We start from the raw sequence: 12,954 nt of genomic DNA on the forward strand, positions 1-12,954 counted from the left end.
TGTTAAACCTAAACAAGTCAAAGCCAGGCGCTTGTGTGTCTGGGCTACCTGGAGTGACCTCTGCCGCGGGCCAGCCCTCGGGCTCCGGGGGAAGGAGCGGCGCGCTCGTCTCCTCGACTCAGCCCGGATGGAGCCAGACAAAAGCACAGTCACTCTGTTGGCCGAGAGAAATAATGAGCCAGGGAACAAAGAAGGGAATCATGAAAACAGGAGGCGCCTTTTGGAGCCTCTGAAATATTCAGTATTCCGCCTGCGTCAGCGTTTCTGAGGCAGCTGAACTGGAGCACAACAGCACTGAGTCACAGCGTGGTGGAGATTACTAATCAGGTGGAGGCCAGTGCACGGCAGCGCTGCGTCTTTTGAGGCGACGGAGGAGAAGTCGCCACATCAGCCTGAGACTGGAGCGTCCCGGGACACGTATAGCCCGGCCCACAGGCCCCTCTCAGATGGGCGTGTGTCAGCTGACATCACTTCATTCAGAAAAGGAGTCTTCACACGCGGTAAAACAATTTCCCGCCTACAGACTCACGTCTGCTCCATTCGAGATTTGTACAGACTCAGTCAGAAATACATGACTCATGAGACGTGGATGGATTTAAATGAATGGGACTGAACCATGATGTGAGGCTCACTTGTGTCCCATAGAGCACCATGAGTCCCACAGACAACTTCCCAACACTCTGACTCTCATCTCCTCTTGTTTTTGGAGTCAGAAATACATGACTCATGAGACGTGGATGGATTTAAATGAATCGGACTGAACCATGATGTAAGGCTCACTTGTGTCCCATAGAGCACCACGAGTCCCACAGACAAGTCGCCACCACTCTGACTCTCATCTTCTCTTGTTATATGAGTCAGAAATAAATGACTCTGAGACAAGGATGGATTTAAATGAATGGGACTGAGCCATGATGTAAGGCTCACTTGTGTCCCATAGAGCACCACGAGTCCCACAGACAAGTCGCCACCACTCTGACTCTCATCTTCTCTTGTTATATGAGTCAGAAATAAATGACTCTGAGACAAGGATGGATTTAAATGAATGGGACTGAGCCATGATGTGAGGCTCACTTGTGTCCCATAGAGCACCACGAGTCCCACAGACAACTTCCCACCACTCTGACACTGCTGAGGGGGACAGATGGGACTCTTGTTTGACTCAGCGACTGGCCCTTTTTCATTGGTCAGCTGGCTCTGTGAATGAGTAGTTTGGGAGTTATAGTAGTTCGACTCACTCATGATTTGGTCCATGAAATGAGGAGCTCTGCTCACACGCCTCACGTCTCTTCCTTGAGGCTTTATCGGTTTAAAGATCAGCATCATGAAATTCTGACCTGCACCACGGCAGAGAACAAACAACCTGCTCTTTGGGTGAAGACGCCTCTGCTCATCAGCGATGGAGGAATTCCTGGAGCAACCTCACACCACATGAATGGCCGAGCAGCGTTTGAAGTTGCACCACCTCCAGTTCAGCTGGATCGCCGGAGAGAAATCGACAGACAGCGGTGTGATGGGGAGCCACGGCCGGCAGGAGATGTGGTCTGTCTCCATGGCAACTGTTGCAACTTGGACCGGTGTTGTTGTTGGCAGTTATTTACCTCCAACTCTCTGCAGAACAGAGCGTCCTCTCGCTCTGCGCGTCCATCCCTTACTCCCTTGTTGTTCTCTTTGCGCGGTAATTAAGGGGAATAAACAAACAGGAGCTGTTTTCCAGCACAAACATGGTCTCACTGAGACCTGCACCGCGGAAAGCGTTGGAACATTGGTGCTGCTCTGTCATGACATCACTCTCACGCCTTCTCAGCGAAGCTGGAGACAGTTTTGGGACAGTGAAAGGATTTATTGGCTGTGATTTACCAAATATAAAACATCTGAATAGATATTGACTGTCGTTTTGGGGGGGTGCCCCGGGACCATGGGGTGCAGACTCTGTCACGTTGTGTCTTAAGGTGTAAGTATTTCCAATGCTGAAGACAAGTGTTGTAGTCAAGGCCAGAGCAATAGAGAGAACGACACCAACACGGAGGGCCAGAACGAGGCCAAGACTGAGACCAGACTCATACGGAACTGGACTGACTTTGCTCTCCGTCTTGGTCTCTGTATGCTCTGGTCTATGCTCCTGAATGGAGCAGCTGAATGTCGCTTGTACAGGAAGCAGGCGAGCGTTACTCAAATAGGGAAGAAGTGAGCTATGTCCAAAGAGCAAGTCAACTGTCAACAGGAGCAGGAAGTGGATGAGTGTTGCCTGAGAGGAAGTAATTGCATGTTGCCTGAAAAGGAAGATGATGAACGTCGCGGAAGGACGAGGTAGTCAAGTGTCTCCTGAAGAGGACGTAGCTGAGTGTCATCAGAACAGGAAGTAATTCATTGTCACCTAAACAGGAAGTCGGCGGATTTAAGCCAATTCAGAAGCAGCCAGACACGATCCTGGGAGGAGAGAAATTCCCACTCCTTCACGTCCGAAAATGGTCCCGCCCTTGCCAGACGATGTTCAAACTGATCACATGCTTCCATGCCTTCATTACGCTGCTGTACACCCGTATATCCACCAGGGGGAGCAGCCCAGAGTCAAAAGTTGATGTCAACGGCAAACTCCAAAACCAACCTGGCGACCGTGGAAGAAGCGTTGATCATGTAGCTCTTGTTAAATATCTCGCCACTGGAGGACGGAGAGTTTCCGCCATTGTTAGGTCTTCTTCGTTCGTCTTCTTCATTAGAGCTACGTATCATGTCGGAACAGCAACATCGTGGTTTCAGGTGGTACTGCTCCGTTTGGTCTGTATCCGTAAGCTTTGTGGAAATACAGCGGAAATGAAGGCAGCGCTCGGACAGATCCATCCATATCTGGATCTGTGTCCTTTACTCGTGAACCTGAACAGCTGACAGATGAGTGACGCTGCCTGCAGTCGTCACGAGCGCTACATCTTAAAAGCCATCACGGAATGCTCCGCAGCGAGGTCAGCTCCATCCTCAGAGGGAAGTCTTTCATTGTTTTGTTGCTTTTCACTTTCATGGATGATTCACGATGAAGCTTGAAGCCTCTAAAGCGCGATGCAAACACAGTGATTCTTGTAATGGTGGTGTTTGCTTGAGTCCCAGCTGGTGAACGCCACCTCCCCGCCGCCACACCTCATCTCTGCTGGATTTGTCGTGAAGATAACCTCTGCAGACGCACACCACCGCTTCACCACTGATTACAAACCAGCCATTTCAAGATAATGGGATCAAAAATATGAGCTGGTTTCATTGAAACCGTGGTTATTTTGCATATGGCTGGCTCAGCTTCCCGCCTCGTGATGGATCACCGCGGGCGCCGCCTCCTGCAATGGCTCTTTACCGCATGCTGCATATCCATTTGGGAGGAAGGAAAACAAGCGGACGCCTTCTCACATATCCACTTAAGTGGATATCAAGACTTTATTGAGCAATAAAAAATATACAACAAGGAAAATATCACTTTCCCTTTTTTTTCCCCTCTAAATTCTTCCATCTGAAAATCCAGTCGATTTCTGTCCTGACGAACCACCGAAAGCAGAAAGGAAATCGCGGCTGTCACTGGAGCGGGGTGGTCGCCCACCGAGCCGAGTCAGTCCGACAGCGTGTCTGACGGTTTGAAATGCATTTCCATCAAATTTGGTTTGAAATGGAATGAAGTGGCAGGCTAGGTCGAGACCTCGGAGCCTGCTTCCGCGTACAGTTCTGCCAGTTTCTGGAACTCCGGGCCCCAGTCGTCCAGGTAGTTGTAGTCCTGCTCCGATTGTGTCCCGGGCGAACCGAGCGGACTGATGGACCCTGTGGGCGAGCCCTGGCCCTCGTAGGCGTAGGTCTGCAGGGAGTCGTAAGGCGGCACGCTCGTGTCCAAGTCCGCCTCCACCAGTCTCTGCTTGATGAAGTCATGCACGTCCACCTCGTCCAAGTCCACCGATGGGCTTCGGTGGCAGCGAGGCGGCGCGCACTGTTGTCGCGCCTCGGGTCGAATGTCTCTGCGGAACTTGAGCTCCTCGGCAGCGGCGGGGTTGCGGAGGGCGATGATGTCGAAGGCCTCGGTGTCCTCCTCGCCGCCGCCCTCGTCGTCGTAGGTCACCACGTTCTCACGGATGTCCTCCTCTGAGATGATGAGGGGCTCCTTCTTGCTGCGCCTCAGCGTGATGAACAGGACCACGATGGCTGTTGGACACAAGAGAATAGGGCTGGTCAATTATTTTTATCAGAATTACGATGTCTTGCTACGGTCATGAAAATGCAATGATTAAGATAAACAGCCGTCTCCCCAGCTGCTCTCACTCTGTCTCGATGCACATTTTGCCTCCGTGGAAGTTGCCTGGTGGGAAGCTACTCTGCAGGTCACAGAGGAAGTCCCTCAGTGAGAGCTCGAGCCTCTGTTTACACGACATGGGGGACGCTAGTATTAGCCACCATGAGCTCCCGACTCGGTCAGCAGCTTGGTTTTCAGCGCTCGTCCAGCGTTCTGAGTCACAACAGCAGTGACAGCTGCTTGTTGGAGATGCTCCGAAAACCAATGATTATTTGGAAGTCCATAAACGGATAAGAACAATTGCTCAACCTGAGACAGGGGTGATGAAACCAAGCGCTCCTTGCCATTCATCACGCTGCAGATCAGTGCTCAAATATGGAAGTTTAGAGTCAAAGGAGTGACGTCTTCTCTCGTGGTCTCATGAAAAATGACTTGGAAAAAAAGCTTGGCCAGTGAAATCGCAGCTCACAACATCAGAAGCACAGAAACTTCTCTGCATCCAGCCAAGATCCTGTTCAGCTGGACACATTGTGTCTCCACAGACTGGTGCTTCTAGAGAAACCTTTAACCTTCAGATGAAACAGAACTGTTGAATCACTGTTTAGATTGTACACACTGTTTTATTGTCGTTCATTGGTTAATAAAGTTTGCAAGTTCAATGACAGCAAAATCTTAAATAATAAAGGATGATGATATGAATCTATCATGTGTGCCATAATCGTCCAGCCCCGCACGAGAGTATTTGATTCAGTCATTTTCCCATTTTGCCTCAGTGCTTCTCAAATGGAGGTCTGCATACCTCTATTGGAACACAACGGTGTACGTGATATTTATACTCCGTCTCCTCTGGAACCAGAATGGTTTCATCCAACCTTCATGCACCGACAACATCGTCCTGCTGTGACTCACTCTGAGTCCTGCACAGTGAGTTAATGAACGGTTCAGATCATGAAACAGAGGACAGACTCATTGACAGTTGCATTTATCAACCATTACCTCAGACACAGTGTGTTTTTCACGGTCATAGTGTGGGAGATTTCTGCTGTATTTGTCAACATGGTGCGAAGTATGACTCTCACTGTGAGTCGAGGAGGAGGAGGACCCTGTCTTTTAAGGTACAGTAGACCCCCCCCATCAATATCCAGTGGATGTTCTCCACCACCCCCCAGGCGGAGACACCCCCCTACACTGAGGGAAATCCTGAGGAGAGCCCTGAATGTACATAACGTTTAGAGAAATTCAAGTGATCTCAGTGCGAGCATCTGTGGGACTGTGAATCTCAGTAGGACCAAAGCAGATGTCTGACTCATGGGTTAATTTCCCTGAGCGAGCCTTCTCCGTCACACTTCCTTAACACAAATCACACGACCAAAAATAATAAACAAATTAAGTTCCCCACCGGCCCTTTTGGCCCAGAGTCCTTCAACCTTATAGATCTAACTGTTGTCGCGTCCTTGTGCTCCTCCAACAGAGGAATGTGGCTCCACATAAAACGCACGTGAAGCTAGTTTCATCTGCGAGTGGCTGTCATCCTCTCTGCATCTGCGGCTCAAAGACCTTCATCGACGAATGCAGGACGTGCTGACGGTCCTTCAGCTTCATCTGCACGTGTCGTTTCGTGACCCCGTGACAACTGCAGGTGGAGCTGTAGGGTCTAAGTTGAAGGGACGCATGTTGGCGAGCCGTGCTGAAAGGTAAACAGAGCAAGGCTGAGCAGTAAAATTAACGAACCGCGCAGAAATATCCCCGCGAACGCCGCAACAATCTGCACTCTTGTTCTTTATGTGTAAAGCAGTCCCCCGCGCCTCGCTGGTATTTGTTAATCCATAACTCTGGACAGGCAAACACGTCACGGGCTGTAAACCTGATGAAAGCCATATTCCATCTGAACATCCGTCTGGTTTTCCATCAGGGAAACAAGCCTGTGCTGTAGCCATCACACCACTGCACCCTCACGTTTTCTCTCAACGCCAGTCGTTGGGTCGACGACAGTTACACAGTCTCCGTAGTTTATGGGACACGTGTCATCCGCCGTCTTCATACCACGATTTACCGGGCGGATAATCTACAGTGGACACTCACATTATGACCACGCTGCGTCCTTTGATGGAACATTTACAGCCACTGTGTTTGATGTATTGCGGTGACGTTGTCGTCCACCAGAGCAGCCGTTCTTGACCCTTGTGATCTCGGGGCCCACCTTTCCCAGGGCCCACTCAAGTAACAGAACTGACTCATGACTCCTGATGTCATTTGTGATCAATAACCATATTGAATCTACTGACACGTAGACACACCAAAACCTTGTGGAATGACATGAAACCATTTGACCAGCGCAAAGATATTTGTCGTGGAAAAGTCCAACCAGCAGCAGAAGCAGGTGCAAGTCATGTACAGCAAATTTACTAAAGAAAAAAAAAATGAAAAAAATGCAAACTGTTGAGAAAATTGGAAAAACTGAATCAAATTCTGAATAAAATAAATATAATAAATCCATGTCTAAATATCAGAAAATCAAAATAATGTATTGTACTTGAACTCCATAGAAAATACAAGTATGTGTAATTGAAAGTAAAATAAATTTTAAAACTGCTTCAACAGGTGCTTTTATGAACAGTTTTTACTGTTGGGGGCGACGGCATCACTTTCTTCATCATTCTTTCTTTTCAAGAACTCCATACTTGGTAACTATCACAGATTTGCAGTTTTCAAGTCAGTTCAGTGACTCACTACTGCCACCACACTTAGACTTAGAGACTTGGACTTTCTTTATTGTCATTTCACAAAAACATATCACTACATTACGGCAACAGATTTTCTGTCTGAGGCCTCCGGTTTCAAAAACTGTATGTCCAAAAAAAAAACATGTCCAAATACGTAGTTTAATGTATTAAAACTGAGCGTCTCGCTGCCCAAATGTGTAAAAGAAATAACCTCCCTCTAGAGGCGCTAGCAGCCCAACCATGGGCCCCATGGTTAAGAATCACTGCACGAGAGGGCGACGGGGCTGTTGACCCTTCAATTCCAACAGCCCCGTCGCCCTCCAGTCAGGAATACGTGACTGGAAGTGTTTTTTTTGTGGACGCTCAGAATGAGAAAGTGAGTCAGAAAGTAGAGATCATGAATCAAATAACACCGAATTAACCCTGGAGTCGCAAATTTGCTTTCAGAGCAGACCAAGCGGCAAATCAAACATTCTGTTTGGAGGGTTCAGGTTACCACTAAAAACCGTGGTGTTGGTGAATCTGCACAAACAAGTGATTCGAGAAGAAGTGGTTCTCACGGAAAGACACCAAAGGCTCAGTAGCAAGCAGTCAACCGTGATCATCGCATGTCTGTCCAGGTATGTGTGTCATGATCCTGCTTTTATTTTGTCCCCATGTTTGCCTTCTCCCGCCTCCCTTCCTGTTTGTGTGGCACACGGCTGGAGCCAATTATCCCCTGATCACCTGTACAAAAACACCTGGACTCCAGCACCGTGTGCCTGATGGTCTCTCTCATTGTTTTCCCTGTGATGTGTCCTCTAGTTCCTGAGATTTGGACTCCTCTTGTTCCCTGTGGTAACTCCTCGTCCTCGTGGCTCTCCTTGTTTCGGCCTCTCGTTCTGTGCGCTAGCTCATTTAACTCCTCGTCCTCGTGGCTCTCCTTGTTTCGGCCTCTCGTTCTGTGCGCTAGCTCATTTAACTCCTCGTCCTCGTGGCTCTCCTTGTTTCGGCCTCTCGTTCTGTGCGCTAGCTCATTTAACTCCTCGTCCTCGTGGCTCTCCTTGTTTCGGCCTCTCGTTCTGTGCGCTAGCTCATTTAACTCCTCGTCCTCGTGACTCTCCTTGTTTCGGTCCCTCGTTCTGTGCGCTAGCTCATTAAACTCCTCGTCCTCGTGACTCTCCTTGTTTCGGTCCCTCGTTCTGTGCGCTAGCTCATTTAACTCCTCGTCCTCGTGGCTCTCCTTGTTTTGGTCTCTCGTTCTGTGCGCTAGCTCATTTAACTCCTCGTCCTCGTCGCTCTCCTTGTTTCGGTCTCTCGTTCCGTGCGCTAGCTCATTTAACTCCTCGTCCTCGTGGCTCTCCTTGTTTCGGTCTCTCGTTCCGTGCGCTAGCTCATTTAACTGCTCGTCCTCGTGGCTCTCCTTGTTTCGGTCTCTTGTTCTGTGCACTAGCTTATTTTGGATCACATTGTGTTAAACCCTGCTGCCTGAGTTAGTGTTTTGTCTCTCCCAGTTTCCATGCGTTTCCCGTTCTCTTTAGTAGTTTATTCTCAGTTCCTTGTACATTCAGCTTTTGCTTTGTTTTCTCCTGGTTCGGACATGCTTTTCTGTTGTGTTTTTGTTGTTTAATTATTAAAATATTATTTCTAACTTGCTCCTGCCTCGCTGTAACTTTCACCACTCGCACTTGGGTCCAACTCCACGTCCTCAACACGTGGCTTTCGCTGCATGTTCCTCGAATCATGACAATGTGAGCGCAATTCAGCTACTCATTAACCCATGAGTCATCACTGATTCAGGGAGCAGGTTTGACTACAATGGGTCAATGCAGATCCGTACTTTAACCGGTGAGTCAGGGAACAAGATTAGGTATTCACTCATCAATGAGAACTGAAGAACTTGGGCCACATTTAAACCCCAGTAAAGCTGATTCAAGCAAAAGCACATTAACCCATGAGTCATGGGTCTTGTGAATCAGCAAACACACGATGTGACCTGTAGTGGTTTTGACTTGTGGACATTCCTAATAGGAAGTTGTTGGCTGTGAAAGTCAGGAGACGTGTCATTACATACCAAGTCAATACATGAACTTGGATCTGAACAATGACCCTTGAGTCACAAGACTCATGAGACCATTCACGAGAGTTGATGAAATGTATAAACACTGAATCAATCCTAGATGTGTCTTCTCTGGGGTGAAGAAAGACCATCAGAGGACCAGAGACCAGGACCAAATCGAATCCAAAATACAGAAGCTTAAGTCAGTGAGTCATATAGACACACATTCATTCTGGCTGCAAAAGAACCAGTGGTCTTTTTATTCAAAATAAATCAAGAACTGAAACGCTACCATTGGAACAAACTAGTAGTTATGCACCCAGTTTGGTCTCGGTCTTGGTCTCACCCCTCATTGGTCTTGGTCTCTGTATCCCCTGGTCTCCAGTTGCCTCGGTCTTGACTCCAACACAAGGGCAAGTGGTTGTGAAGATCTTGGTCTCGTGGTGTCAAAGATGTGAGGGAGTGGACCACTTGGGTCAAGTGAGTCTCTCGGCCCGGAATCGCCACTGGTGTCAGTAACTGAGCGTCTCAGTCTGAAGCCGAACACCGACTCTAGAACCAGCTCCGCCTTCGCTCTCATCATCGCTTAGGTGGCATAAATGCTTTATTGAAACACGCTTGGGTCCCAGCTGACCCCAGAGAAGCTTATGAACCGGTCTCGGCGGAGTGGATTGAATTACGCCGTGTTGCTTCCAGGAGCCGGGACGGAAGATTGTGATCGGGAGGAGGCCACAAACTCATCCGCGATATGCGCGTGAATGATAGAGCTCATTAAAACATACAAGCGTTTGCTGCGCTGCTATTACTGCTGCTCTTTCCCTACAGGCGCATAGATCGCACTATCCTTCCCTGGATATTTAAATTTCCACGTTCCATTACATTACTCTTCTAATAAAATGTACATCATCAGAATCAGATTTGCTTCACGACTCACTGAGGGGAAATCACTTTTTTTTGTTTAAAATGAATAAGTAAAATGGATGTTCAATTACAATAAGAAAAAAAGAAAAATACAAACATGGAAGTAGCAAGATTATTTGTTAAATTATATATATATATATATATATATATATATATATGTATATAAATACATACACACATCATGAATTAACCACCGCTTAGTCCTTTTACATATATTTTTTACATCCATCCATCCATCCATCGTCGCCCGCTTTTCCGTTGCCAGGTCGAGGGGGCAGCAGCTTCAGGAGGTCACGCCAAACGCCCTTCTCCCGAGCGACATCCACCAGCTCCGACTGGGGGATCCCGAGACGCTCCCAGGCCAGTGTAGAGACATAATCTCTCCACCTGGTCCTGGGTCGACCCCTCGGTCTCCTCCCAGCTGGACGTGTCTGGAACACCTCCAAAGGGAGGCGTCCAGAGGGCATCCTGATGAGATGCCCCAACCACCTCAGCTGACTCCTCTCAATGTGGAGAAGCAGTGTCTCTACTCCGAGCCTCTCCCGAGTGGCAGAACTTCATCTCGAAGGGAGACGCCTGCCACCCTTCAGAGAAAACCCATTTCAGCCGCTTGTATCCGGGACCTTGCTCTCTCGGTCGTGACCCAAAGCTCATGACCGTAGGTGAGGGTCGGGACGAAGACTGATCGGTATATAGAGAGCTTTGCCTTCTGGCTCAGCTCTCTCTTATGGACAACAGTGCGGCGAAGGGATTGCAATACCCCCCCCCCCGCTGCCCCAGACCAATCTCCAAATCCCTAATCCCCTCACATGAGAACAACACCCCGAGATACTTAAACTTCTCCACTTGAGGCAAGATCTCAGTCCCTACCTGAGGAGAGCAATCCATCCGTTTCCGGTTGAGAACCATGGTCTCGGACTTAGAGGTGCTGATCTGATACATAATTGCATTATTCATTTATAGCTGTTTATAGGTGTAAAAGAAAAAAAAAAGTTTGTTTTTTACTGAGCGACAAGTCAGACAGAAAAAATGAATTAAATAAATGACTGAATAAATACCTAGCAATAAAGTGCTTTTATGTCATGTTACATGTTTTATCACTTCTGTAACCAGTAAAGTGGCCACTTAAAAAGAATATTAAGGATTTATTTCGAGGATCTTTTAATAAATTTGTATATAAAATTCAATAAAGTATAATAAAACAACACATATTAAGTACATAATGCCATGGAGTTATTTTCTAAAATGCAACTTAAGTTAGAAAATATCACTTATGTGGCACTGGCTTATGTTTCTTGCTGACGGTCCCTTATTTAAGTATGTGACGTGGCCCAGCCGACTCTTTCTCAAACGTTTTTTTTTTTTATTCAGCTAAATTTAAATATTTTCCATAATGTGCTCTATCTCCAGCTCTACGGTTCGTCCTGAGATAATGTCTATTTTGGTCGCCCTGAGAGTTTCTCTGGAGGCCCCCCCCACCCCCTCCGAAGTGCAGCGGCATCCTGTGGAAGTGGCGCCACTGGGAGAAGGAAACGGCAAAAAGAATCTTTGAATACTCGCAGTCAGGAGAATCCGTCAAGAGCCGCTGACTTTGAATGCAAAGCGATAAGCAGCGTCCTCGACAAATTGAATATTTTAGCCTCTCCAACCCCATTTGGGAGTCTCAGTGGAGCAGCAGGGAAAAGGAAATGTGCTTTTTAAAAGCATAAATTAGTCACAAGAGTCTGGAGACATTAAATTCAACCATCAGATTTGTGTTTTTGTTGGGGATGCCTCGAATTTAAATGGAAGATTCTTGGAGGCTGTTTAACTCTGACTTTTAAGAGCTGGATGTCATGTAGGCAGGGCTTATTTTGAGGGGTCCTGAGAGGATGGGGGGTTTGAGATGTGAGCATCCCCCCAGGTGAGGGTCTTGTTCACGAGTGAGGGAACGATGAAGTGGGTGGATGAATCAGTGAAGAAAGAGCTGAGCCAGAAGACAAAGGTGACCACTGAGCGCTGGGTTTCTCCTCTCACCTGTGGTCGCCAGTGTTGGAGTGACAGAAGAACAAGAGTTTCTCTGTCTAGACTCTCTGGGAGAGAGAAGCTCAGTCATCCAGGAGAGACTCAGAGGAGAACCTGTGACACTCCAAGAGAGAGAGGGCAGTTTCCTGGCTGTTTCATGGACGAGTGAGGGGTTCAACTGGGAGGAGGTCCTGGAACAGACCTAGCACACGACGTGAGAACATCACGGAGTCTGTGGCTTCCCTCACAAGTCAGACCAGGCTCAGAATTGAGGATAAAATTCTGCCAATTTTCTCACAAAAAAAAAATGCAAAAATTGCAGCAAGTCGTAGGAGCGGGATTTATGTTGAGGAATGTTTCCATCACTGGTGTTTAGAACCGGCCGCTGACATGGCTCCCCTGGAGAAATGGCCAGAGAACTTTGTTCCAACTTTGAAACTGTTCTTCTTTACATGATGCCGCAGCATCAGGGAGCGCTTGGATCTAATCAAACTTTTATCTCCTGTCTGCGGCGATAATTTCAAGCTGCCTCCGCTAAGGTGCTTTTCAGAATGCAGCAGAGTCTGTGCGGCGAGAGCCCGCGAGCGGGAAAAACACAAGACGGAAACAGGCAGTTGGTGTCGCACGCAGATCAGCCTGACAGCACCGGGAACGAAACTGTTCGTGAATCTGGTGGTTCTGCATCGGATGCTACGGAACCGTCCGCTACTTGATATTGGCATTTAAAGTCACACTATTTAAGCTCCCTCTGACTTACACCAGGTGACTCTCCCCCCAAAAAATGGCCAGATAAGCCGTGGGCTTCATTTTTCTTTGCTCCGAAAAAATTCTCATTCGAGTTCTTTCCGTGTTAAGTTGAAAAAAAAAAACCTATTTCTTCAAGTCAAAAACAGCTGAATAAACTGGCAGGTATTGAAAAGGCAGTTGATCCTGGACCGACACACAGCTCAAGCGTTAACCCATCAACAGCCATCAAACAGAACAGAACCCCATCGCCGTGACAAACTAGC

The 12,954-nt window shown here is 47.8% G+C and overlaps 1 protein-coding gene across 1 annotated transcript in view; it reads right to left on the minus strand.

The window, feature by feature from the left end:
• Positions 1 to 3,436: 3,436 nt before the first annotated feature.
• The window catches only part of LOC128755353 (cadherin-18), a 120,852-nt gene continuing 111,334 nt past the window's right edge, over positions 3,437 to 12,954 (minus strand). The window contains exon 12 of the mRNA XM_053858688.1: positions 3,437 to 4,170. Coding sequence (XP_053714663.1) covers positions 3,665 to 4,170 — 506 coding nt within the window. The 3' untranslated portion in view covers positions 3,437 to 3,664. The remainder of the gene's footprint in view (positions 4,171 to 12,954) is intronic.

Source organism: Synchiropus splendidus, chromosome 3 (genome assembly GCF_027744825.2).
Source record: "Synchiropus splendidus isolate RoL2022-P1 chromosome 3, RoL_Sspl_1.0, whole genome shotgun sequence".
Classification (NCBI taxonomy): Eukaryota; Metazoa; Chordata; class Actinopteri; order Syngnathiformes; family Callionymidae; genus Synchiropus; species Synchiropus splendidus.